General features: G+C 31.9%; 1 protein-coding gene across 10 annotated transcripts in view; it reads left to right on the plus strand.

The window, feature by feature from the left end:
- Positions 1–26,454, plus strand: part of LOC132748468 (serine/threonine-protein kinase 26-like) — a 49,066-nt gene extending 22,612 nt beyond the window's left edge. For 2 of the 10 annotated variants that reach the window (XM_060738094.1, XM_060738101.1), the window contains exons 6-15: positions 148–293; positions 2,765–2,882; positions 6,329–6,397; positions 7,437–7,610; positions 8,196–8,294; positions 15,066–15,203; positions 19,719–19,856; positions 23,168–23,266; positions 24,520–24,728; positions 25,883–26,454. In XM_060738094.1, the coding sequence (XP_060594077.1) occupies positions 148–293; positions 2,765–2,882; positions 6,329–6,397; positions 7,437–7,610; positions 8,196–8,294; positions 15,066–15,203; positions 19,719–19,856; positions 23,168–23,266; positions 24,520–24,728; positions 25,883–25,892 (1,200 nt within the window). In that variant the 3' untranslated portion in view covers positions 25,893–26,454. The remainder of the gene's footprint in view (positions 1–147; positions 294–2,764; positions 2,883–6,328; positions 6,398–7,436; positions 7,611–8,195; positions 8,295–15,065; positions 15,204–19,718; positions 19,857–23,167; positions 23,267–24,519; positions 24,729–25,882) is intronic. The other 8 variants (XM_060738109.1, XM_060738132.1, XM_060738123.1 and 5 more) reach the window with 8 other exon arrangements.
- The last annotated feature ends 1,327 nt before the right edge of the window (positions 26,455–27,781 follow it).

A 27,781-nucleotide genomic window follows, 5' to 3' on the forward strand; every position in this document is an offset into this window, starting at 1 on the left:
TTACAAAGGATAATTTTCATTATTTTAAAGATTTTCTGATATTGAAGTTAAGGCTCAGGTGTGACTACTTCATAAATCATACTGTTTGTTTCTGTTTTGGTATTCTTTATTTGATATAGCATATTAATTGTTATATTCTATTTTTAGAGACCGTCAGCAAAAGATTTATTACGGCATCCGTTTATACGTAAGGCAAGAAAGACGTCATTTTTACAAGATTTAATAGATCGGTATAAACGGTGGAAGATTGAGCGAGGAAATGTGGCGGACTCCGACAGTGACGACAGTAATGAGTAGGTTTTATTTACATCAGTCATTTTTGTACTACGGCTAACCGAACCCCTGCAACAGAGCAGGGGTTATAATTAGAATTATTACCTTCTGTCTGTTAATAAAACCAAACTCTTGTGTAAATTGTGACAAAAGCTAACCTCTTTCAACATTGATGCGTAAGTCCAACTTTTAAACAGAAGCAGTTGTAAGTAAAAAGTCTTTGGCTATATTGAATCTTGGAAAATTTAAGATAATTTTTTATTATATTTTAAACAGTAATCCCCCCTTAAATAAAAACTTTTAACTGAAACAAAATATACCATCTGTAAAAGGTCATTCATTATTGTTTCATGTATGGTTTTTCACATGTCCTTTAACACAGTCTGTTACATATGTATTAAATTTTAGCAACAGTTCCCAAATTGTGTGTATCTTTAAATACACCTTTTCAATAAAAGTGACTGAAAATTTGTATTTCTAGTATATTACGGATATTCAATTTCAGTGATAGCCCTCGTGAAAGGTCATTCTTTATTTTTTCATGTATAGTTTTTAGTCCCCTACCGGTTTACCGGAGGGGACTTTAGGTTTACCCTCCGTCCGTCTGTCTGTCTGTCCGGTCGTCCGTCTGTCCGTCCGTCAGTCCGTCCGTCCACAAAACTGGATCCCGCGATAACGCAAAAAGTACTGAAAATATTTTAATGAAACTTGATATATGGATAGATGGCAGTATGGAGATTATGCATGTCTTTTTCTTTTCTTCCTATGTTGAAAATTCTGGTTGCTATGGCAACAAATAGACTGAAAATATGACAAATTTTACACATAAACTGGATCCCGCGATAACGCAAAAAGTACTGAAAATATTTTTATGAAACTTGATATTTGGATAGATGTCAGTATGGAGATTATGCACGTCTTTTTCTTTTCTTCCTATGTTGAAAATTCTGGTTGCTATGGCAACAAATTGACTGAAAATATGGCAAATTTTACACATAACCTGGATCCAGTGATAACACAAAAAGTACTGAAAATATGTTTATGAAACTTGACATATGGATAGATGGCAGTATGGAAATTATTCACATCCTTTTCTTATCTTCCTATGTTGAAAATTCTGGTTGCTATGGCAACAAATAGACTGAATTTCAAGATTTCTGATTCTAGTTTTTAAGTTTTTTCACTATAAGTTCTTTATTTCTTAAGGTATTTTCTTCAAACTTTAAATATAAGTTGCTTGTCATCAACCACATCATATGTGACAAGGTTTACAACTCTAGCACAAAATTTATTAGAATTACCTCCCTTGAACTTAAAATTTTCATGAAAAAAACATTGTTTTTTTAATAACTTCTTTTTCTGAATGTATCTACTTCAAACTTCATATAAGTGTTTCTTATTGTCACTCAACATTTGTGAGTGTTCAATACTCTAGCAAGACTATTTCCAGAATTATGCCCCTTTTGAACTTAGACTTTTTTTTGAGAAATTGGTAATTTTTACTCCAACTTCTTCAATCATGATAGGATTTTAAAAATGTTATATTTTGATAACAGGGATGTTTAAAAGATAACTTTAGAGTGTCTTTCAGTCTGTCTGTACATAAAAACTATTTCCTGTGATCACTTTTAAAGAACTTTTTCAACAAATTTACTTAAAATAGGAACCTAAGTGAATGGCCAATGGCCCTTCAGAATGTTGCTTGGGCTCTTACCGGTAGGGGACTAATGGATTGCTTGCAATACTATGATAATTGCTTGTTTCACATGTCCTTTAGCACGTTCTGACTATACAAATGTATTAAAGTGTAGCAACACTTCCTGAATTTTGTATATTTTTTAAACCACATTTCCAATAAATGTTGCTGAAACTGTGTATTTCCAGTATAATAATGAATTTCAATTATAACCTATGTTTAACCGTAAGTGTACAACTTAAAAATTTTGCGTCATGCTTCCTGATCATAAAAGAGGAGATTTTTCATTGTTTAAAGTTGGTCATTCATTCTTTTATACAATACAAAGGAAATTTTTTTATGTGTAGTCAATACTTAGTTTCAGCATATTTATTTGAGCTTGATTGTAAAACAAGTTCTTGCCACGTATATTATTCTCTTTATGAAACCTGTTTCCTTGATGTAACCAGTATTAATGACACATGAGGAAAAACATGTGATCCCCACAAACGATCCTTGCTTTAAGAGACAGTGACCTAAGCACTAGCCTCACTAGGTAATATTGGATTCCCTCCCCCCTTTACCCTCCCCCCTTCTCCCTAAATAAAAAGCATCTATAAAAGTTTCCTTAAAGAGTTCTTCCTTAAGATCCTATTCAGGATTTAAAGATTCATAAAAAGCCATTGTTTTCTTTATAAGATAATGGTTTCAAGATTTTACTATTTTATTATTATAACTTAACTGTTCTGAAGGAGTGTATTTTCATGTAAACTACCGACTGTTTTAACGACACGAGTGTTATTACTATGTTTACAGTGATGTAGATTCTGGCGATGAGAACGACACCGTAACCTGGCTCCTAGACACAGTTAGAGACAACGATCCAAATGTCCTAGAAAAATTGAACAACAAAATCACCAATGGTGATACAGACGTGAGTACTAGATGTAGTGTGGGCAATTCTTGATATAGTTTATAGTGGAGTACATACAGGTTATGATGGGCAGAATACTGGTATAATGTAAACCAGTAAATTCATGCAGTAAATTCATGCATAGAGTAGAGCCTGCTTTTAGGCTTTTTCATAAATATCAAAAAAGCTACATGAGACTTAATCATAGGCTTAATTAGGCCTTTTCCTAATTGACAAAAAAGTTTAATGTAAAAATTTTAGACCGTCCAGAAATAATGAAAAGTCTCAAAATTTAAGACGGTTTAATTGTATATTAAAGCATATAATTATGATTTATATCACCTAATGTTAGCCACAATCATCTTGCTTGTTACGGTGCAGTATGACCTAAATTGTGTTGGTGCACCATAAAACCAAACAAAGCATATAATAATGACTACTTCTGAAATGCATCATTGGTTAGTTTATATTATTGCCTGAAAGAAGTGAATGTTTTAAAGGTCTCCAAATAATTTTTGCGTTACCATACCAAAATTCCCAATTTACAATGCTTAAGTTGTTGCAGATTTAGAGTAAGCAATCACTGTAGATGACACTAGAGCTTTTGACAGTATTTACAAGCAGCTTAACAAGTATCTTTCCCCCAAAAATGGGGGATTTGTGACATCGGCATCTTTCTATTTAAAAAAAAATAAATATTTTATTTTGTTTTAGATAAATGGGATAATATACTGTCTTACTAGGGCTGTATATATATATGTAGGGCAAAGGAGTTGCAAACCTGTATAAATCTATGGCTAAAGCATGTCTGAGCCACCAAAGATTAACCAAGAAAATCAGCCCGAAAGCATAATAACATTTACTTGCCAGGACACTTTTATAAATAAGCAAAAGTTTACTCATTTCAAACAAAAAATCATTCCCCTTTGAAATTTCAAGATCAATTTCTATAGTGAATCGAAAGAAATTTGAAACTCATTTTGGCGAAAAGTAGGAAATCTTAGATATGCTTCGTTTACATGTTTATTCAGTAGAATCATTGACTGTAGATATTGGTTGCCACGGTAACTGCCCATGATTGTCTGTGTGTACAGCATGATGGTAACAATGTTAGTATTGCTATTATGCGTCATTGTGACATGATATGTATTGTTACCAATCTTAGTTTTAAATATTCCTCCAAATTAGTTGCTATGGAATTATTTTTACGCTCTTTCAAATTTCATTGCTATTTCTATTTTCATCAGTTCAGCTTCTTTGGAATGAAAGATCTCCTTATTAAAACCAAAAGTAGTGTACATGTATTGTATTTGTAACGTCTATTTTCTTGGACGATCCTTAGGTTTATATTATTGATATACCAGACTGCTGCTAAATTATGAATTGTTTTCTTATATTAAAGGGACTCCACTGAGACTTTTTAACATGACAGGACTGGAAATATATTTTGAGATTTATATTCCATTTGATATAGATGCAAAATTTCATATCAGCCCCTTACTTTGTTTTTCCAGAATAATTATTCTGATTGTAAAAAATGACACATAATGCAAAATCATTGCAATGCCTTTCACTTAAATTGGGCTAAGAATAGCACAATTTCAGTTTATTTTTCAGTACATTTCTAAGTTATCTTTTGCATATCTGTCTGTTTATAGTGTCACAGTTGGTCTATGTAAGAAATTCAAATTTTAAGTTTTTTGGCTTTTGGTCCTCAGTGAAGTGCTTTAACAAGTAATGTAATCGTGCAGTTATATAGAATTTTTACAGGCTATATGGCTGTGTATAAAGGGTTGTTTGCTATATAACCATCATCTAGCAACTCTGGTTATATAAGCAAAGCTTACAATCAGTTAAATGAGGCCATATAACCTGTCATAAATCTTGATTTTAATATTATATGATGAACTTCAATGATGTTGGTTACTAACTTTCATCATTGTGCAGCAATATAAACATTTTATAAACCGGTACCAGATTTAACTGGTTTAGAAATAAGGGGATCATTCATCTTGAAGGAAGAAGTATTTTCATATTTTGAATATTAAGACTGTTATAGTGTTTTATTTTGCTAGCTTTACGCTCCACTGCTGTTGTACACTAGTTTTTACACGCTTCTTTATCATTTCTTAAAACAGTCAGCTTGAATGATAATTTCAGTTTTTAGACTAGAAGAACATTTCATTATGCCAGATTTTATAGAATCGTTGCTAGTATATATGTATATAAAGTGATCTTGAATTTACATTTACCATGTTACTATATGTAATAATTATGAGATAATTTTACAAAAGTCCGGGAAAGACATTAACCGGTTAAGGAGCGTACACTGTTTGCCCAGTTTTGAAAAGATTTTCATTTGAGTTTTTTTTTCACTTCCGTTAAAACGCCACATATTTTTTTTCTTTCTTTTTTGTAATGATCAAAAGAAAAACACAGATTATATTCAGTTGTTACAATCATAAGTCTGTTATCAAAGAAAATATTATTTTCTTGAGGTTATATTGTTTATTGCATCTGACAAAATATACACCGCTCTTTTTGTATTATCATAAATTTTGCTTTTCTTTTGTTTTTTCCCCCCTGAATTTCTTTAAATTTGAAATATGTAGGGCTGGAAAATTCTTTTTGTGTAGTCATTCATTGGTTTTAATAAGCCTAAATTTAAGAAAGCTGAATATCAACATTAAGACATATATTTATCTTATCGGAAATTGTTATGGAATTCATTTTCTTACACAATCATACCAAAAATGAAAGTGAAAAATGAAACACATGGAAACTTTTCTGTATTATTTGAGTTAGATTTGATCATATTGAATTTGAGTTATATCATTAATTTGAGTAATGTTGGATCAATTTGTAATTAATAATGAATTTTCACGCCCTGTTCTAGCATTTTCAGGGCAAGAATTTCTAAGCCCTGTGTTTGCATTTTCAGGGCGAAGAATTTCCAAACCTTTTTATTGCATTTTTAAGGATGAAGAAATTTCAAGCTATGTGCTTGCATTTTAAGGGTAAATTATTTTCAGGCCCTGTGTAATTCAGGGTTAAGAATTTCCAAGCCCTGTGCTTGCATTTTCAGGGCCACTGTGCTTGCATTTTCAGGGCAAAGAATTTCTAAGCCCTGTGCTTGCATTTTCAGGGCGAGGAATTTCCAAGCCCTGTGCTTGCATTTTCAGGGTGAAGAAATTTTCTAGACCTTTTGCTTGCTTTCAAAAAATTAAGAAATTTTCACATTTTTAAATGGAGAACAATTTTCAAACTCTCCAATTGCTAACTTTGTTTAGTCCCTGTGCTTGCATTTTCAGGGTGCAGAAATTTTCTAGCCCTATTGCTTGCTTTCAAAAAATGAAGAAATTTTCACATGAATAAGTGAAGAACAATTTTCCAGCCCTATATAATTATAATGTTATTGACTGATATGTATTGTGCCTGTGTGATGGTTTGCATTTTGCATGTTGTAGAGTCGTCTGATAGGAGGGAACAAACGACAGGCCCCTGCTGCACCTACATCACAAAGTCTTAATAATATTGTAAGTTGGTGTATGTGTGAGAACTATAATCTTGTGAGAATTGACGTGTCACTTGAGTGCAGAAAGTCTGTGGGAAAAAGAATAATTGATTAAAACCATACGTCTTATGATACAATGTATAAAACATGATTTTGTTAAGGAAGTGAAATTGTGTAAAAATTCATCGGGAAAGTATAGCTCTGTTAGAAGATATCATTTTATTGTCCAAACTGATTAATTATAAGAACCATATTGGACAGTGCTTTAACCAACCAGGTGATGGGCTAGCATATCATGCAAGTTTACATATTCAGAAGTAGCATACATAACTTTACATCCATTAAAGAAGCCACTGTCATTGCTTGCAGCTTGTGGGTTATTTGTGCTCGAATTTTTAATTTTGGTCTGAACAAGTGATTTTAAAGTTAAATTAAGAGTATATTTGCAATACATCTAAATGGTTGTGGTGTTTGTAGATTATGCATTGCCAATTAATAATTTAGTATTTTGTAATTACTAGAGACATTCTAATAGCAAGAGAAACTTACTGTTGTTGGTTATATACTTTACGTTTTATTAATGGTTATATACATTATGGTTTGTTAATAATATACATTTTGGTTTATTAATTATTGAGTATTTAAAATGCCTTAACACCTTTTTGACCATCTTCATAACTTCAGTCTAATCATAGTTATATTTACAACTTTCATGGCATTTCTTTTCATACACATTTGAGCCGCGTCACGACAAAACCAACGTAATGCGTTTGCGACCAGCATGGATCCAGACCAGCCTGCGCATCCGCGCAGTCTGATCAGGATCCATGCTGTTCGCTTACAGCCCCCATAACAAGTAAAGAAAATGATAACGAACAGCATGGATCCTGATCAGACTGGGCGGATGCGCAGGCTGGTCTGGGCAAACCCATTATGTTGGTTTTGTCATGACACGGCTCATTTGTTACAAACTTGCTTGTTGTTTATATTCCTCATGTATGGTGAATGTGAGATGCTTTCGATGTAATCTAACCTCGTTTATATTGTACCCGTTTTTACAGCATGTAGCCCCACAGGTGCAACATCATACAGGGCAGGTGTCCGGACAACGAATCAGCTCGTACGGGCCATCCGAGCCCTCTCAGCAGTCACGGCTTGGGTCTAATAGCATGCAAACCATCCCACAATCCTCCCAGCAGGGCGATTCACGAGTTCCGCAACAGCAGTATAACCCCGTAAGTGGTCCCGTATACATGACTTATAACACGGTCACTTTGTTCATCACACTCTAGGCCTGTTTAAATTATATAATAACAGCAATTATTTCTTATCTTTAAAAAAATTTATATAAATAAAATAAACAGGTTTAGCATACTAGTTTTTGAAGATTTAATTTGATCAGGCCTATGCTTAGAGTTTATTTATTGTAGAGAGATCCCAAATAATATATTTGATATAATTTTTCTTAACATTGGATATGTGAAGGGTATGGTGTGTGTATGACTGTGTGAGATTTGACTAGATGTTTGCTATAGAGGGTGGGACATAGTTCCTTCATTGCATTTATCATCCCTTACATCGATATATTTATTGATGCTTCACATACATATATATGGTCACTTTACTCATGAAAATTAACATTCTATCAACCATATATTGTTTTTCCACCTTGACCTTTTCTAATTGGATATGTTTAACTTATTATTCTGTTTTTCATACTCTATGCAGATTTTAAGAAAGGAGCTTATAGAGTTTATTATCTATTAAGATTTTGAGTTTATTGTTAATCTTGAGTTTTTATTTGTGTGCATGTTTTAAAGGCGGCACGCCATGCTGGGCCTCAGTTAGGGCCTATAATACATGAACGATCTGGCTCGGCACCATCACTTTCATCTGTAAATGATTCCAGACCAGAGCCAGTAAGTTGCAGGCAATCAGATTTTTAAAACTACTAACCCAGAGCTGCTTTTGCTTATTACCCCACCCACCTGCAGATACTAAGGGAAAGCACTCTTGCAGAAGAGGAAGCACTCTTGCAGATAGCAAGGGGAAGCACTCTTGCAGATAGCAAGAAAAATCTGACATTGTTTCCTAAACATATTTTAGATGCTTTTTCCATTGAAGAATTTTTGTGACTTTTGAAATTAAGACACAATTCATATAAAAAATAGATTTATATTATTGTAAATAGTAACTGTTTAGAGGAACTTAGCAGAGCCTCGTTACTCTTGAGCTTGATATTCTGGTCTGTCCCGGCAGCCGGTGTGAGATTCTACAAAAATTAGCAAAAAATGAAAATCACATTATTACTGTTTAAGCTGAAAAGTACTAAAAGATGATCTATATTTTGTGTTAAAAAAGACATCTCCCAGAAGTCACAAAAATTCATCACAGGAGAGTCCGTTGTATATATATTATGTAACTTAAGGCTTTAGTTATTCCTTAGATGCTTAAAATAAGTGCAATAATTTGTAGGGTATAATATCAGTTTGAAGCAATTCTAAATACTAGAACATGCATACAATCACATTTTTCCATTGTTACTTTATAGAAATAGCACATTAATAAGTGCCGATTAATGAGTAAATTTTTTTTATTTCCTTGGTTTTTCAAGCTCGATTGCAAAACAAGTTCTTGCAAATTATATTAAACACTTTCGAGTTGCTTCCTGGAACCAACCAGTACTAGAAGAAACATGGTTGTGACCCAAGTAGGGCTCAAACCCATGATCTCTGGGTTGAGAGGCAGACACCTTAACCACTAAGCCACCGCTTGAATGGTCATTGAGTTTACGCCTTCATTTGGGAGAATTTTTGATATTTGTAATATCTTCAAATTTATGTTTGATGTGTGAAATGAACTTAAGTACTTCCTTGTTTTAATTTTGAAAACTTGTCTTGTTTTAGGTTTTATCAGCGTGACATTCAGATAAAAATGTTTGAAAATATGCAATTTGGTTTGAAAATATGTAATACTTTGGCCTCTGCTTTGATTTTGTTTTTGAGTGCAGGAAACACTTGACCCTACGTTATGATGTCATCCCGTGATAAATATTACTATATCTTGTGAGTATTTGCAAGTGCAGATAAATATAAACTTTGATAGAGATTATGTTGTCAATCTGACAGCCAGATTTCTTATCTGTTCGTAAAGTTTGAAGTGCTGAAAGCGATTTGAGAAGTTTTAAGCGACATAGATAAAAACTGAAATGTAGAAAACGCCCAGTTATTACGATAACTGTGATAAGGAGGTTATCAGAGAGTAATGAAAGGTTATACCATAAAATAAATTAATTCTTGTCAGCTATTTGTTTAATATTGCAGTTTACTTCTACCCTGCTGACTTTTTATGTTCTAGTTTATACTAATTTATTTGATTGTTTAGGAAGCTATAAACTTATTGAAACAAATCTCAAATCTGAGTTCCTGAAACCAACCAGTACTAAGCAATGAGTTTCACAGAACCAAACGGCTTACCCCTGATGTTGTTTGAACCTACGTGTCCAGCAATCCTTAGATTACTAGTTTGAAGCGTTATCATTTGGCCACACCGCCACTGAATTGTTATAAGTCCATAGGTTGTTTAAAAACTTCAGTATTAAATTTTAAAGCCCAATTTTAATGATATAGGCTGGCCTGGCCCCAGACTGGTTACATGATGAGTCTTTCTTGCCACTTGTGCCCATTTGGATCAGGGGAATTCCTTTCCTCTGCTTAAGGACCACATTCCTTGTATACTGTTCAAATATTTCGGTGTCCAATAACTGGGTTAGTATTGTGTACCAGTGCACACTTCAGCTTATAAAATGATATTCTTTTCCAGATGTAATGAATTTAGTTTGGATATAACAGGATAACAAAAGAATTAAAAAGCATTTAATTAATTATTTTATTTTTTTAATTTTTGTTAATAATTTTTTTTCTTCTTGAACAAGTGGTGTATATAGATTAGATTATAGTATATAAATTATTTACGTCATGCATGTATAATCCAGTATGTCAGATTTGCTTCAAACATATTTTGTTCACCTAATGCTTAGCTTATTTCCCCATTGTTATATAAAAAAAATGTTGTTGGTGCACTTAAAATGGTTACGTACAGGAAATTAGCAATTTATTTAAATTTTAATGAGTTTAGTCAGAGTCATTTTAAAGAGAGAAAAAAAGAAGAACAACAGATTTTCTGTTCTAGATTTTGCAATATTTTTTTTTCTGTCCTTATATAGAAATGCTTTGTAAATTTTAAAGTGCTTTTTAGTTATAGTTATTCACTATAATGAATTTCCAATGACAAACTGAAATTGTAAAAGTTTATAAACACCTGTAGTAAGCTGTAAAGAACTGTCAGCTTTAAGTGTTCAACTGCACAAAATCTCGGGGTGTACTGCTTTTAAGGAATGCAACTGGTTATTTTGTAACATTCTGTACAAATTTTTTTATTTTCAAATGAATAAATACAAAAAAAGAAGAAGATTGAACTGTTTGTATTAAGTAATTCTAGTAGTAAAGCAATATAAGAATAGATGCAAGGAAAAACAAACAACAACAAAACTTGTACTTATTGACAGGGGAATTCTTCCTTCTTGCCAGTGGAGGGTTTTTTTTCTGAGGGAATAAAAATATGCCAAAATTTTTATGTGTAATGTAGAAAATGATTTAATGTTGAAATCATATTATAAATTGTAATTTGTGGATTTTTTTTATTCACTCAAAAAATAATGCTGACAGTTCTTATACAAAGGCACAACTTATGCAAATGTACATTGCAATGTCATTTAGAGACTATTTATATAACCACACATGCAGACAGCTATCACTTCTGTTTAGTAACCAACCTGTCATAAACAGCCAAAATCATATATTTGAATTATGATATTGTAAGAATAATGTCCTTAATTTAAATGATAAACTCTGCTGTTAATTGGGAACACGAAATAGTCCATCTTGTATTTAAGGGTTACCTTCATTCAAGACAACATTTGGAAATCTTATCAAATTATGACGTCGCAGTTGAAAACACCCTCTTACATGACAAAAATATACAAAAAATAGGCATCAGAAAACTGCTGAAAGAAAGTGAGTAGTCTCGCAGTTATCACGATACTATCTGGCATAAGCCAATGTTAAATGATTCATTAGGGTCCGTAAAAATGGTAATCCCTAAGGGACTTCAATCCGGGAACTGTAGGCTAACCTGACTTTTATACAACTGTCATCCAATGCAAGTCCATTATTGTCTTTGGCATTCCCAGAATTAGGTTTAATAAGTGAAATAGATCACATGTTATTTTTAATTTGATTGGCTGTTTTAAACAGGTTGTACTGCTATGCTCCTCCCATTTTAACCTTTATATAATGCAAGCTAGATACCGTTGCTTATCCATCAAAATATTTTAACTGCAACATAGCTTCAGTTCGAAATCAGAGCTTCCTAAAATGTACGGAAATTGGGAAACACATCACTTGTGCATAGTTACTTGCAGCTTATAATAATCATACTTTATGTTAATCAAGAGAGCTCATTGGCTAGAAGATATTTGGTAGTGTAGATCACTCTTTTGTTAATTTAGTCCTGTAATTTTAGTCCTGTAATTTACTGAATTTGAGATACTTTTTCACCAGTTGAATTGAATTCTACATTCATTTAAACTGACATTGAACCGTCATATTACTGTCATATCAAATTTTTAGTGGAATTCTGCTTGAAATAGCTACATGTACATATTTGTATTTATCAACAATAGTTTTGTAAGAAATTATAATAAACTTTTTGTCATGTCAGTTATAAGTTTTCATATCTCATTGAAATAATGCAAAGGAAATTCTACAGTTTCATCTGAAATAAGTACCATTTAGTATCTTACCAAATTGTTAAGGCCAATCACTCTGACGTTATATAAATACAGAACCATAACTCTTGCATTTTCTCCCTTGGGATTTTTAAAAAATGCATCTTTTACAGGATTTTAAAATGTTCATAAAATTGCATTTTTCCCCAGCTATATGTCATTCTTTTCAAGGTATTGATTGTGTCCCTCACTTTAACATGGTAAAATAAGTAGTGACATGTGTTTGAAGTAATTAGAGATTCTTGAATAAAAAGCATTATTTCACTTTAGTGCAATAACAGCTTATCTCCTATTAAATTATTTAAGGAGTTAACCCGTTACTGCACCAAAGTGACAATTGAACACCTTGAAATGTAAATAGTTCCAAGTCTGATTGATGATGAGATTACTACAACATGTTACCTCTGCTTGCATAACCTTGACTGTAAAAAAACTTCTTTCTCAACTATGTATATCGAGTATTGACTGCAAAACTGTTGTATGTCCTTCTTTATCTTACAGAAGTTACTGCAGTTTTGCGGTCAACCGTCGAATATCATAATAGTTTAAGAAAAGAATTATGAAAAGTATATGATATAAGTGTGAATTAGTGCAATATAATCAAAATATATTGTTTAAAATTTTCACATCTACCTTATTACACTGCTATAAGAAAAGAAATATATACATAATTATATAACCAAAATAGTTTGCATTATTTTGACAGATACTTGTGAAAATACACCATCGATCTTCTTTAAGGATATGTTTTATATTACCAAATGCTTAAGAAAGTTTCAAGAACAGAAAAGAATTATATATATGCATGTATATACATGTATATGACTATATTATATGACCAAATCATCATCTTAGTGCAGTACTAGGTTAACTCCTATTAAATTATATAAGGAGTTAACCTATTACTGCACTAAGATGACAAAATGCTTTTGCAAGTTTTCACAGGTATCTGTATAAATAGATTATTGCACTTCTGTAAAAACATAAATATGTAATACATAATCAAATGCTTTTGCTGATTGGTTCTTATTTGCTTATAGAAACAGAAATTCACTTAAAACCTGTATTTGTACACCATTCATGGGGCATTTATGCTTTTTACTAACATATTCAAAGAGTTTTACTGATACCAAGTTTTTTTATTGTTTCAAGTTGTACATTGATGTTTTGAAAGCAGAATTATTTAGATCACATGTAGTCAGTTACTGTAAGGTGTTACTATTGTTTAGAACAGCACGCTTAACTTTCTTTTGTAACAATGAGACAAGTTTTCTTTTACTTATTTAGTTAAAGTTATTGGTTATTTTTAGACATCTTGATTTGGTAGAAAATTGAGCCATGCGGTGACAAAATCAACATAATGCGTTTGCGACCAGCATCGATCCATGCTGTTTGTTATCAGTTTCTCTACTTGTTATAGAGTTTGTAAGCGAACAGCATGGATCCTGACCAGACTGCGCAGGCTGGTCTGGATCCATCCTGGTCGCAAACGCATTATGTTGGTTTTGTCATGGTGCGGCTCAGTTATATAATGTTAAAAGTTAGTAGGTTTATATTCACTAAGTAAATCTAGGAAAATCACCATATGACTATGTCAGTGTGGCTTGAAAACCAGAGCACATTGAAATTGCTGGCTATTGTTGAAAGTATTGCTAGCTTCTTTTGCCAAACTATTACAAGTGAATATTGCTTTAAAATCATTAACAAGTGCTTGACTTGTAGCTGTTATCAATTTTTGGACTCCATGTCTTAAAAAAGTTCAAAGTTACTTTTCAAACCAAACAAATTTAAAAAAACTCTTCAATACCTAGACACAATAATTCATGATTCTGAACGGAAGACCGACAATATTTTTAACCGAATGTACTATTCACCATGCTGAAATAATACAGAAAACATTATTGAATTTTATAGTATTGATATATTGATAAGCGTAATAGGTCATAGTAATACTAGAAAATAAGTTTTGTGTTAATGTAACTTGATTTACAAAATTAGCATGCAAGGTACTATAGAATACAGTGCAACCTGAGAAAACTAGACAACGGTCGGATTGAGGCTTTTGTCCGATTTTCACAGAGCGTCCTGTTTTCTTAACTTTCACTGTGTTATGCTCAGTATTATTATAATAGTGGCCAGTATAATTATTTTAAATGTACATGGATCTTTATTGTTAGTATCTATTGAATGTGCTTGGTCAACAAAGATGATATCTTTTGATCAATTTAGAATGTTATTTATAATGTCATAATTATACATCAAGGCTTCTCTACGGCTTCGAAACTGAATATCTCAAAATATTTCGGAAAATTTCTTTCTTTCTTTTTTTCACTTTCGAAACTGAGTCAAAAATGTTAATTTAGTTTTAAATACCTTTGTGGCAATAGAGTGGTCAGTACTTTGCAATTGTCCAAATTCATAAACTCTTTAAATAAGGTTTTTGGCTTTTATTTTGTTTCCATACATCATTTATATTTTGCCTGGCACCTTAAAAGTTCATCCTTGCATTTCCGTTGGCCCAGCAAAATGTTTCGGCATCTTGTGATACACATTGACCACTCACATTGTCATTAGCCAACATAAGAAATGCCCGTCAAATATGTATTTAAATCCTTTTCGCAGTCTACAATACTGTACTGAAAAATTTTTTCTTCCTGAAATTACAATTTTTTTTCTTTTGACAACTTAGTGAAGTGATATTGTTATGAAATCTGTATCCACTTATTTTCAGATATTCAGTTAAAGCTTTATATTCATATTCAGAAGAAAAAAAAATGTGAATGGACAAAAGAAATTAGCATGAGAATTTTGATACATATAACATATTTCTGTACGTTTACAGAGGTCAGGGCATGTGATTCACTCGAGGAGTAGGTCTGATATATCACGCGGTCCGGTCGTCTCGCCAAAACCGTCCTTTAACCGGACGAGTCAGCCGACCAATGCCGTATATATCAATCCTAATTTTGAAAACGTCCCAGTAAGTTTGGTTATACTTGTGTATATATATTTGCATGAACAACAGAACAGAATCATTTCTATGTATGCATGTGAGCTGGATCAACTTGTGTTAACGACATTATGATATCTTATATATACTCTCTTACTGTTTAGCGCTTCTGCAATAAGATATTGAATAATTTTTTTTTAGCTCACCTGAGTACATGGTGCTCTTAGGTGAGCAATTAGGATCAATCAGTCAATTATCTGCAGTCCTGTGTGGTACCTTTGGTGGTACATTTATGGTAGGATCTTCATCAAAATTGCTCAGAATATTCATCAAAATCTTTTATCAAACTAGCTTTGAATGTCTCAATGAAATCTTGGATGAGTTATAACATGGGTCATCTTGGTTGAAAAAATAGGCCACCAGGTCAGATCAATTGAAAACATGGTTAACCCTATTAAAGACTTCTTAATTAAGTTAGTAGATGTTTTTGGTTTAATACTTTGTCAGAGGGAAATCTTAATATTATCTTTATCATAAATTTACATTTTCACTCTATAAAGCACGAGATATAAAGTTGTTATAGGTGAGCGATAAATGTGCCACCATGGTACTCTTGTTTTGTGTTCAGTTTTCCAGTGTTTTTAACAATATACAGTACCATTCATAAAACCTTTACACCTCTTGGAAACTTGATTTTTGTTTGAATTCAAAAATATTTAGTGATATTCAGATTAGTATAAATGCCTGTTACTGTGATAAACTTAGAAGAAACTGAAAGAAAATTGAAAAAAAAAATCAATTTATTCACATTTGCGCTTCTAATATTAGCCACTTTTCCTCGCATTTTGGATTGGAAAAGACATATTTAAAATGCTACAATAAATTACTAAAATTTATATACATAAATTGAATAAAGGCAATTATTCTTTTACAGTTTTCATTTACTAGACATTTGTTAATAAGGATTAATTTCTAACTATAAGAAGAAAAAAAGGGAAACAAAACACTGGAATTCTGAATAAAATTTAAATTCCTCTAAAAAAACACAACAGTTAGATTTATTATAATTAAGTTTTTCTGTTCAATGGTTGAAGGGAGTAAATTATTGGTTCTTAATCTACACTAAGTTTTGCCATTGAATAAAGTTTTTGTTACTTTTTCCTCCACTATCAATACTAAGATTTGGTTAGTTAATTAAATGCTATTTTTTTTCGTTTCTGGTGTCAGATATTTCTTCTGGTTGGAGAAGTGTAATTTTTGAGACATGATGGTGATCATGATAAGAATTTCTGTCATTTCATCATAATTCAACTTCTATATCATTATCATAATGTACATGTATATATGATAACTGTGTCTATTGGTAAATTGATCACTATTGAGTTATGGGGGTTGAAGTGATAGATAAAGAAGGTTGAAGGCACATTTATACCTGATTTCTGATATATTTTTTTGGAGAAAAAAGGCTTAAGCTATGTAAATACTGCTTTTTGTGTTTGGTTAGAAGTTATGTTCTGGTAACAGTCAATCTGTTCATGGTATGAGGGGTGCACAGCACTGTTTTTGATAATGGGTCATTGATTAAAGAATTTTTATTATTTTGAGTGAGGCAGCCCACATGTATTGATTTTATCTATCTTGATATAAGTAAAGGACTGAATGAGCCGTCTTAAAGTATATATATTTCATTTTGATATTTTAAGATCAGAATTCATTCATACAAATTTAAACAACAAACTTTGAACTATATTGTTTACATTTGAAGGTACAGGGTAGTATATTATATAATATATATATAAGGTTTCTGGTTAATGTGTTTAGTGCAGAATTAATTGAAGCTTGTAGTTATGTTTTAAAATTAAAATTTCAGCAGAAAAAAATTGACATTATATTATTATTTTTAATTGTTCTTTTGTGTGAAAAATATTATTATCAAACAAAATTTTGTTTCTTTAAATAAGTTATATGATTATTGTTTAAACACTTTACATTCACTTGAACAAAATTTATAGTAATACTCATCTGTTTGTCCTATAATGTTTGTTATTTGTTAGTTTAAATTATAACAGAACTCAGAACAGAACTATTTATTGTTTAGTTTGTAAGTCCATGTTTGATATCGATTTGTCAGTTAGATATCGTTTTTGCCAATTTATGTCAATCTTGGTTTCATAGTCCATGTTTGTTATTTGTTAGTTCATGAGAACAGAACTGAAGAGATCAATGATCAGTTCATCGTTACACAGTGTCTGCTGTTTAGATATTTATGATTAATTCAAATACCCTCCTTTATAAACTTGTGGCTCTCTAAGAGCCAAACCATCATCCCTTGCCAACACAAGATTTCTTTAAAATGGTCGTGCTCATCTTTCAATCAGGACAAAATCATTCATCTGGTTTTTGGAGAAAAATTTCAAAATGTGCAATGACTGAATAGCAAAAAGTGCAGACCATTTTCAGACCTCACAGATGTGCCAGGTGATATTTGGTCTGCTCTTAGTCACATGGGTAAATTCACATGGGTAAATTCAGTCAAAATATGCTCTGATTGAATTAAGCGAAAAGTGCAGACCTGGTTCAAACTACACAGATGTAGTCTGGTTAATAATTGGTCTGCACTGGTCCCATAATTATATTTAGTCAAATATGCTCTGACTGAATAACGAAAAGTGCAGACCATGTTCAGATGGCACAGCAGATGTGCCAGGTAAAACTTGGTCTGCATTGGTCGCATAGGTAAATTCAGTCGATGCCAGCAGGCGAAAAGTTAAAATGTCAATTATTTTGTAACATATATACATATAAAATCACCAATTAACCAACTCACACATATGTAACTATATCATTAATGTATAAATATATATCTTCATATATAAGTATACTCATATCTAACAGTGATTACATTATTATATAACAAACATGTATACAAATTATATCTGTTAATAGTTAACTTATAAATTTGTATTTCTTTCACGAAAAAATTACATGACATTATTTTCAATGAAAGTTACTGTATGTTTTTTAAAATGAATATTCATAATTATATAATAAGCCTTTTGAGCATTTTTTGATGTTACCCATGGTCTTATATTCTTTATTCACATAATACTATATTACTTAACATTATTTTTGCGTGTGTTTTACATACATCTTTAGATGTATCATTGACTTAAAAACAGTATTATTTTGTATTATATAGGTATTTTATAATGTGCCCACAAACGTAGATTGTAACAGCTGCTGCAGTTATATTGTGTTAATAAATTTGATAGGTATTATTATACAATTATTGACTAGTGAGCCATTGAATATGATGTGATATTCACCGGCAGATAACATATTGACCGAGGCGATAGCCGAGGTCAATATGACTTTCTGCCGGTGAATATCACATCATATTCAATGGCTCACTAGTCAATAATTGTTTTATTATATGAATAGGCTATAAGAAATAAAAAAAAAACACAAAACGTTCAACCTTATATACATGTACAAATTTTGCCTCGTGTTCAAAGCGCGAGAAAAAAGACGCACGTGTTAGGCGTGCAACGACTACGCGAACGCTGCGCATACAAAATAATGCAAGTTTATACTCATCATTGCGGTGTAGCCTTTAAGTATAATAGTAAAGTAATGATATTTTAATCGAGAAATATGCCATAAAGAACAAAAAGCAACAATTATTTTTAATTAACACGCGTAATAAACAGTCTACGGTGTATGATCATTGAATATGAGTCTCAATCTATTTTTAGACTGGGAAAATCCAATTCAGCCAGTGAATATGATACTACGCCCAGTGAATATGATTTTATAAAAAGTTCTGTTGACTACTGTTTGGACCAATGAGATTGCAGCTATATTTAGATCATATAATAATAACTATTATCTGTACTAAATGTTATGATATTTAAACAGGCTGTTTATAGCAGTCTACAATAATATTGTAACAGATGGGGGGAGCAGGGAGGTGTATTGGCATTTACATTATATACTTCTTAATTGATTGAGTAATATCAACCATTGCATTGGAGCATTAGCAAATTACCTAGGCTTTGTAAATTATCAAATCAAAAATCATCCTACACTACAGTCATAATATGTAAAGTAATAACATGGACTTAAAATTATTAAATGATTAATCATTTATAATGATGTTGCATCTTTATTTCATACTGTACCATATTCAAAGCTATATGTAATCAATGGATAAGGTTGAAATTTTATTCTTGATATGTCATCCTCTATTTAAAGTAGTGATCATTTGAATAGGAAATAAAAATAAGGGGTTGAGGTAAATAAAAATGCTAAACAGGAATGAGGTGATGAAATGCTAAAATGCTATTTATATCCAACAAACTTTCTGAATGTATTCATGTTATTGTCTTAATTGTTCTACTTTTTACTCTCTCAATATATAATATACCTCCTCCTGTCTTGTAAATTTTAATGTTGAGGCTATGAGAGACGATTTGTGAGCGTTGTGTGTGTCTGTAAGTGTGTGTGTGTGTTTACTCTACTATCGTTGTGTGTGTTTTTCTCTAGCAGTATTCGAGACCCAAGTCCCAGTACGATATACCTAACCATCACTCGTCTCCTGCTGCGGCCGCCGCTGTCTCCAGTCAGTCATACCTCATGCGTAACAGGCATGAAGGTTCCCCACACAGATACGTAACTGGTCAAGTAAGTTTGAGCCTGTCCGGAATACAAGCACTCTGTAACTTATTAAAACTATATTACCAAAAATCTCGTATCGTATCTTTATCATTGTAACTGCATGATGTAATAGGCATGAAGCATGTTGTACCATCGAAACTGGCATGTCTTGGAGGAGAGGAGAAGCAAAGATCGAGGCATTATTGCGTCATCATTATGTTCTTATTTAAACCATTATTATATACCCCAGAACACTTAAACTCTTAACCACAAATGGACTTGTCTGTCTTTCAGTATGGACAAAAGCATTCCGTTATTTTTAGGAAACATTTAGAGAAAAAAAAAATGTACCAACTGGATAGTCTACTGTACAGACCATCATCAGACGGCACAAATGACTGCCAGCTAATCTTGGTCTGCACTAGTCACATGGGTATATTTATTCAGTTGCTACCGACAGGCTTGTAAGTTTTAAGAGGTAAAAAGACTAAATAGACAGACAAGCTGTTTTCTTACAAAAATTGTTTTAAAAATTTACATTCTTATTTATTTTTAAGAATATTCTTCCAAATATTAATACTTTTTGTCAAAAAGAATTTTCAAATTCTGGTCAACTAACCCTAATTTTTTTGAATTTGTATAAAGGACTTTCCATACAAGGGGTTTAAGTATCAAAATTGAGTAGGGAACATTCGGTTTAGTTTATCCAAATTTATTTTAGTTTGATTCTGGCAGCTATAAGCTTATTGAAACACTCAAATCCATTTCTGAAACCAACCAGTACTAAGCAATGATTGCTAAGTTTTTTGTTTGAGGAAACAACAGCTTACCCCTGACATGATTTGATACCCATGTGGTTAGCAATCCTTAGATTACTATTCTGACACGTTAACCACTTGGCCACGCCACCATAGCAGTGTGCCTCCGTACAGACAGAATAGATTTGCTTATTGTGTTACTGGGGTATATTATGATATACATATAATTTGCATTTTGCTATGTGAAGGTTTAGTTGTAAATGATATTATGAATGCTGGCATGTAATTATGTTATAATGTATATATATAGTCCTGGCAAAATTTTCTACAGCTTTTCACAATGTATAACTTTGTACTGTCGAGAGAGTTCCTAATTACATATTTGTAACTCATGTATTTGCATGGCTGTATATATTTAATCATCTTAAGAGAAAAATGTAACAAGTGTTTAAAAAGAAAAAAAAGAAAGAAAAGTAAAAAGTGACTGTAAACAATGGCAATTACGGTATATTTCAGGTATAATCATATTTCTTTAGCCATCATATTATTTTCATGATCGTCAAATTCATTTATTTTTATCATACAAAAAATGTGTTCAGTTTTTATTCATAATTTTAACACTTAAATGCTGTGAAAAAACTGAATCGGGTTTAGCCTGTAAGATTTTGTTTGAATTGGCTTTTAAGGTAAATGGCTTTACTGCGGTAAATTTTTTTTCGTCTTAAATTATTAATTCATATTACTTGGTACAATGTGAAGATAACTGTTATATTGATGGTAGATAAAGGGAGGTAATAGATGTTCTTTATTGGTAATATATTATGTATATATATATATATATAGTATATATAAATGTCAGCAGGTAAAAATAAGCTTTACATGGTGTTCATTATGCACCAGTCAATTGTAGCCCCGCCCAAACCCCTGGTGAGTATCGAGTTGAGTTTAAAACTTATATCAGTCCATACTTTGCATGATCAGTCAAATGGTACCATAAATTGAGGGGAATATTGTAAGATTTTGCAGGGGATTTAATATTATTATGTAATTGGAATTTTCTGAGGCTTTGGTAATCCAAAAGTGTGTCAAATTCCTCTTTCTAGGGGTTTTGGGAGGCTGCGGTTACAATAGACTGTTGTGTTATAGTCTAGGTTGGTGGTATGTAAAATATTTAAAAAGGTTGGTTTTTTTTGGGGTGTTTTTTTTGAAGATTCGTGATATATATTTAGCTTGAATGAAGTTTTTTTTTTTTAATTTTCATTCAAGATTTTCTATGTTTTTTGTGTGTGTTTTTTTTCTAAGTTTATTTTCCTTCATATTATTGTAAAGTTTAATATGTTTTAAGAAATACCCGTGTTTTCTACATAATTTAATAGCTTTAAAATAAAATATATTTTAACTTTCAGTGTAGCTATTTATATAGTACCAAAATATATAACACAGATTTGTATTTTATAGTTAGTGTGAAAATACTGTTTTCTATTAAATCTTAAAAAATGTGACTTTAATGTTTTTTTATCAAATTTTTAAAAAAAGTTGTGTATTTTTTTCAAATCATTTGATCTCTAAACACAAACTCTGAAAAGATTTAAGATACAATCACTGTTAATATTTAAGGGGTCATATATCGGAACATGATTGCCTTCAAGGCCGTGTCATGATCCAAAAAGAGATAATGATTTTTTTTTTAGCCAAATGAAAAAAAAAATCCTTGAGCTAGTAAAATGTGACATCTCTATTTTTCATGTTTTAGATATAAAAAGATTTAATTTATGAATTAAGAAAGAGAATATTGTGATATATTAAAGGCCAATTATGCCTTTCTATACCTTTACTTGTAAACAATATTTTCAGGAGATATATTATTTATGCTCATTTAACTAGTTTAGTAACAGTTAAAAAGTTCTAAACAGTTTCCTTTCACTGAAATGTAATAACTGCTAGGTGAAGGAAGTTTAGAATAATCATGAAGTACATTATTGAATTTGTATACAAGACTATTTGGTTATAATTGTCACTTTAGTGCAATAACTGGTTAACTTCTTTTAAATTTAGAAGGACTTAACCCATTACTGCACTACGGTGATGATATGTTTAGTATTGATTTAGTTTATATGACATTTAAAAAATTTATTCTAGATACAGACAAAAAATTCTTGTTTACTTTCATCAACAGTAATATTATAGTAATTTAATAGACCTCTGTGTTACCATAAATAATTGAATTGTTTTCAGGTTTTTTCACCATTAATTTCTTTTCTTGTTTTTGTAAAAAAAAAAAAAAAATCATCTTTCAGAATTTATAAATAGCATTTGATTAGTGTGGAAATTTAAGAAAAGTAAAATTACTGTTAATATTTAAAGGTATTTTTGTAATTATACACACTGAATCGTAATTCTTCATAATCATTACCAATATTTCATTACAATCATTACCATTACTATTAAGTATGGAGTATTTAGGTATTATATATATTTATTTGTGTAACAAAGAGCTTGTGTATTGTTTATTTTATATTTTCAACAGTTTATATGTATAACAAAGAGTTTCAAGCATTGTTTGTTTTATATTTTCAACAGCCACCAGTACAGCCTAAGCCAGCAAGGCCCGGCTCTGTGGGAGACCTGCCTCAGTTATCAGTCAGCCTTACAACTGCCATTCTACCTTTACTTGTACAGGTAATCTTTTCTCTGTTTGTTCATTGATAATAGCAGATAATATAATCACTTTTCAAATTGTTCACATAAGGACAATTGACATTATGATATGTAACCGTCTGGTTAGTTTGGTTTATGAATCGGGCAACCCAAGTTCAATTCCTGGACAGTACATGTCACTTAAATTTGTTGTGATTGATCACAAAACCTTTTCTACGGTCATTGGCTCTGGCATGTACAGAAGTTTCAATTCCTTGCAAAAGTGAAGGCTGCACTAGTAATGGTAAACTGCTTGACAGCCTGCCAAGGAACGATGCGGTGGCTGAAATGCTCTGGTAAATTCATTGTGGCTTACTGCCACGATCTGGAGTGAAAACTACCAACACCACCATTATGATATATGTGAGAATAATATCCAACAGTTGGGTTCTTTAGGGCATCTGTGACTGGGTGGTTAAGGTCGTTGACTTCAAACCACTTGCCCTGCCCCTCACCGCTGTGGGTTCGAATCCTGACTTTCATTTGAGGAAGCTAGCTTAAAGGTCAGTGGTTCCACTCAGGTGTTTGCCTATGCCTTAAATAATGCAGTAACAGGCACCCAAGTTCTTCCAGTGAAGCTAGAAAGACGTTATATGAATTTAAAGTGTTGGTTTGACCTAAAAAGAAAATGCAACACAAAAAAAAGAAGCTATTCTAGCTAACTTGTTAATGTTAATATGACTTATATCCTTATTGTTAAGATGAAATTATTTATTTTGTGACTAAGCAGTATTTTATAGGCGAGTATCATATTTACCTAACCTGTATCAAGTTACTGCTGAAGAAAATGCTGTAATATTACAACTGATTTTATCAGGAAATTAAATACTAGTGAAGTTGATGGACCACAAGTTTTTAAATCAATTTGTTGGAAGTACATAGTGGATATTTAAGTTTTTTTTCTATAAACTGAGTTTATTTTTATGGAGTGGTATGCAAAAAGATATTTCATGAGTGATGGGTGAAGTATGATAATTTTCATACCACAAGATGAAAATAAATCCTTTTCATACCACAAGATGAAAATAAATCCTGTATTTAAACGAAAAATTTTAATTTTCTGTTATATATTTTGACATGACAATTTGAAAGACTTCCCCTCAGTGAATATACCGTTGTACTGCATATAATTAAATTTTTCTTAGTGAAAATATCAAAAATGAAAATATGCCTTTTATTTCATCAATATTTCATTTATAAGTACAATGTATATAATAAATGATGATATTATATAGTTGAAGGATGAATATAGGGAAGATTACAGACGTAATGGTCGTCCAGTACAGAGAACCGAAGCTGCTGAAGAATTGAAGAACGCGTTTGACCTTGCTGAGAGGTCATGTCCTGGTATTGCAGACGAGTTGGTCACAGGCATACTGAGTAAACTCGGTAGTCTTACGTTATCGGACACTGACGTAAGGCGTGCAGTAGATAAAGTTAAGAGGTGAGTGAGTCACAGAGGCCATTTTATGATTATCTATCCATCTATATTTAAATTTTACTCCAGATGAAACCAGGGTTCAACATATAAAGGATTTAAGGTCTTTGACTTGGAATCATTTACCCATCACAGTTATTGTTTTGAAAACATGAAAATGTTCATATGGGGAAGTTGTCGAACTAAGTATAGGTCTGTTGTTCTACTTTGATGCCTGTGCTTTAAAAAGAACTTAAGCAGCACCTGAGGTCTGTCTTGAAATCAATTTTCAGTGTTTTGAATTAAATCTTGTCAGAACTTAATTAATTTATCTGTTTCGTTCAAATTGTCCTTTATTTATTATCTAATCCAGGGCAAACTTATGATTTACAATCAATTTAAATGATATACTGTAACAATTTTTTGTTGCCATATCTGTATATATAAATATTTTTATTGTTGTTGATTGATATTAGTTTGTTTTATTCAATGCTCTTGATCTGGATCTTAAAAAGTTGTGCTCATTACACAATAATAAGGGGCGTCCGTAAGCCAAGTGGTTAAGGTCGTTGACTTCAAAGCACTTGCCCATCACCGCTGTCGGTTTGAATCCCAACAGGGACTTTGGATTCTTTCACCAGCTAGCTTACGGAATGTCTGTGGTTCTACTCAGGTGCCCGATCGTGCCTGAAATAATGAACAGAGGGGCACCCGAGGTCTTCCTCCACCAGTAAAGCTAGAACGTTGTCATATGACCTCTACTGTGTCAGTGTGACGTAAAAATCCAATCAAACAAACAAACACATTTATAAAGACATAATTATGTTCAAAAAATTAATTTTCCTATGTTTGTTTGTTTGTTTTGGGTTTTACGTCACATCGACACAGTATAGGTCATATCGCGACGTTCCAGTTTTACTGGTGGAGGAAGACCTCAGGTGCCCTTCCGTGCATTATTTCAGGCACGAACGGGAACCTGAGTAGAACCACCGACGTTCCGTAAGCTAGCTGGATAGCTTCCTCACATGAAAGAATCCAAAGTCCCTGTCAGGATTCGAACCCACAGCGGTGAGGAGCAAGTGGTTTGAAGTCAGCGACCTTAACCACTCGGCCACGGACGCCCCTTTTTCCTGTTATTCATATATAATATGTAACAAAATGTTCTGTTTGTTTTATTTCAGACCGGTGTAGTAATATATGAAGTTAATATCGTCAACCATTATACCTGTCCATTCCATAAAAGTGTAAATATATCTTCATACCAAATTTGAGCTGGTAGCCGGCTGCACAGCCATCACAGGAGATTGGGAACCAGCTTTATCCAAATTTAACAAGTGGAGTTAGTTCCCTTGCCTTTCAATGCAAGGTTAACTTTCCTTGCTTATATATCCCACAGTTAGTGGGCTGTCACTTTATATATAATCTGTTCAAATATATATAAATATATATTCCAAGAGGAGTTTTGTTTAGACAAAAAAAATGAAAAAAAAGCGATGTGCCAAGTAACAGAAAACTTAAAGTAGCAGGAAAAAGTTTGTATTTTATTTATATTTAAAGGAAATTGTATTCAAATTGGAGCACCTAGAATGTGTTTCTGTTTGGAGTTCAGCAGAACATGTATAGTTAATGTATTGTTAAAATAAAAAAAATGCCGTTCACCAAGAACAATTTGTTTGGTGTGCTCAGATTCCACAGATTCTGGTATTGACAGAAACAAACAGACAAAACAATTGTTGTATTATAAACTTGGAAATATAAAAAAAAACAAGTGTGCCAATAATCATGAACTTTGTATATCATATTTACTAACATTAAAATATTGAAAGTTTTGTGACATAATGTACACTATTTATGAAGGATTTGACAATGGGATATCACGATTATTTTCCTTTCATTTGTTAGGTAGCTGATTATCTTCAGGATTTGATACTTATATGAGTCATATTTAAATCCAATGTCTGAAAAATGAATATTTTTAATCTGTATAAGAATTGAACAGTTTTGTGTGATGAAGTTAACTAATAACAGAAAGGGTGTACAGCTTTCACTGGTAAAGTATATACAATTAAATACTGTAAAAAATGACAGAAACTGCAAAATTCTCATGAATTTCATGTTCAAATGCTCATTCCTGAAGAAAGCTTTGGTAAAACGTCTCACTGATTTCTTACATATGAATATATATAAATAGGAAATCAATAGAAAATGATGCCTAACCAAATATTTGTCTGCAATTTTATGTTGGTATAGAGAAGATTTTTTTTTTTTTGCATGCACCATCTGGTTTGTCAGAAATTTCGAATTTTTGTTCTGTCTAAATAAGAATTGGGGTATGATTATAATTGAGATCTTGACAAATATTTTACTGTTTACAGACTGTCCAAAAAACCCCCCAAAAAACAACATAGCGTTTTGAACTTGTTTCTCTAGGTATAAAAATAGTTAGGACCTTAAATAAATATATTTTGCTACAAACAACTTTGTTTCTCTACATTATGAAAAAGTTACGTTTTGTATCATGGCAACATAATTGTTAATGATGCAACTTGACTAAACTAGTTATGATTTCTTTAAACTTTAAGAAACAGGTTTGAGCCCACCCAGATAAATTGTCAAGGTGTGAAATTCGGTAAAATGTGGGTAAAAACTAAATGGTCTGCACTGTTCGCTCTTGGTATATTCCATAATGGAAGACAAAACGTGTAAAATAATCTTAACATTATATAAGTATATATTCATCATGCCCCGATTATTTTCCCGATGTCTTCCTTGAAGCATTTCCCTATTCTATCCTCGTCTTATTTCCACTTTACTTTATTCCATTATTTAACTGTCATTTTGTTTGAAGGGTTCAGCGAGAGACATTTTGTTAACTGAAATGTTCTTTTGAAAGAACAGCTTTGTTCAGTGTTGCTCGTGTAAACCATCTTTTTGTTATTGAAAATCATTCCATTTTTGTTTATTACATGTATAAATGCAGTATTGTTTTCTTTTCTGTCACATACAATTTGTGTAATCGGAAATTCAAGAGGTACCTCTCTCTCTGATCTGTATCGTTCAATGAAGTCAATTGTATTGTT

This window comes from Ruditapes philippinarum, unplaced genomic scaffold (genome assembly GCF_026571515.1).
Source record: "Ruditapes philippinarum isolate M1 unplaced genomic scaffold, ASM2657151v2 ctg1938_1_1_1_1, whole genome shotgun sequence".
Classification (NCBI taxonomy): Eukaryota; Metazoa; Mollusca; class Bivalvia; order Venerida; family Veneridae; genus Ruditapes; species Ruditapes philippinarum.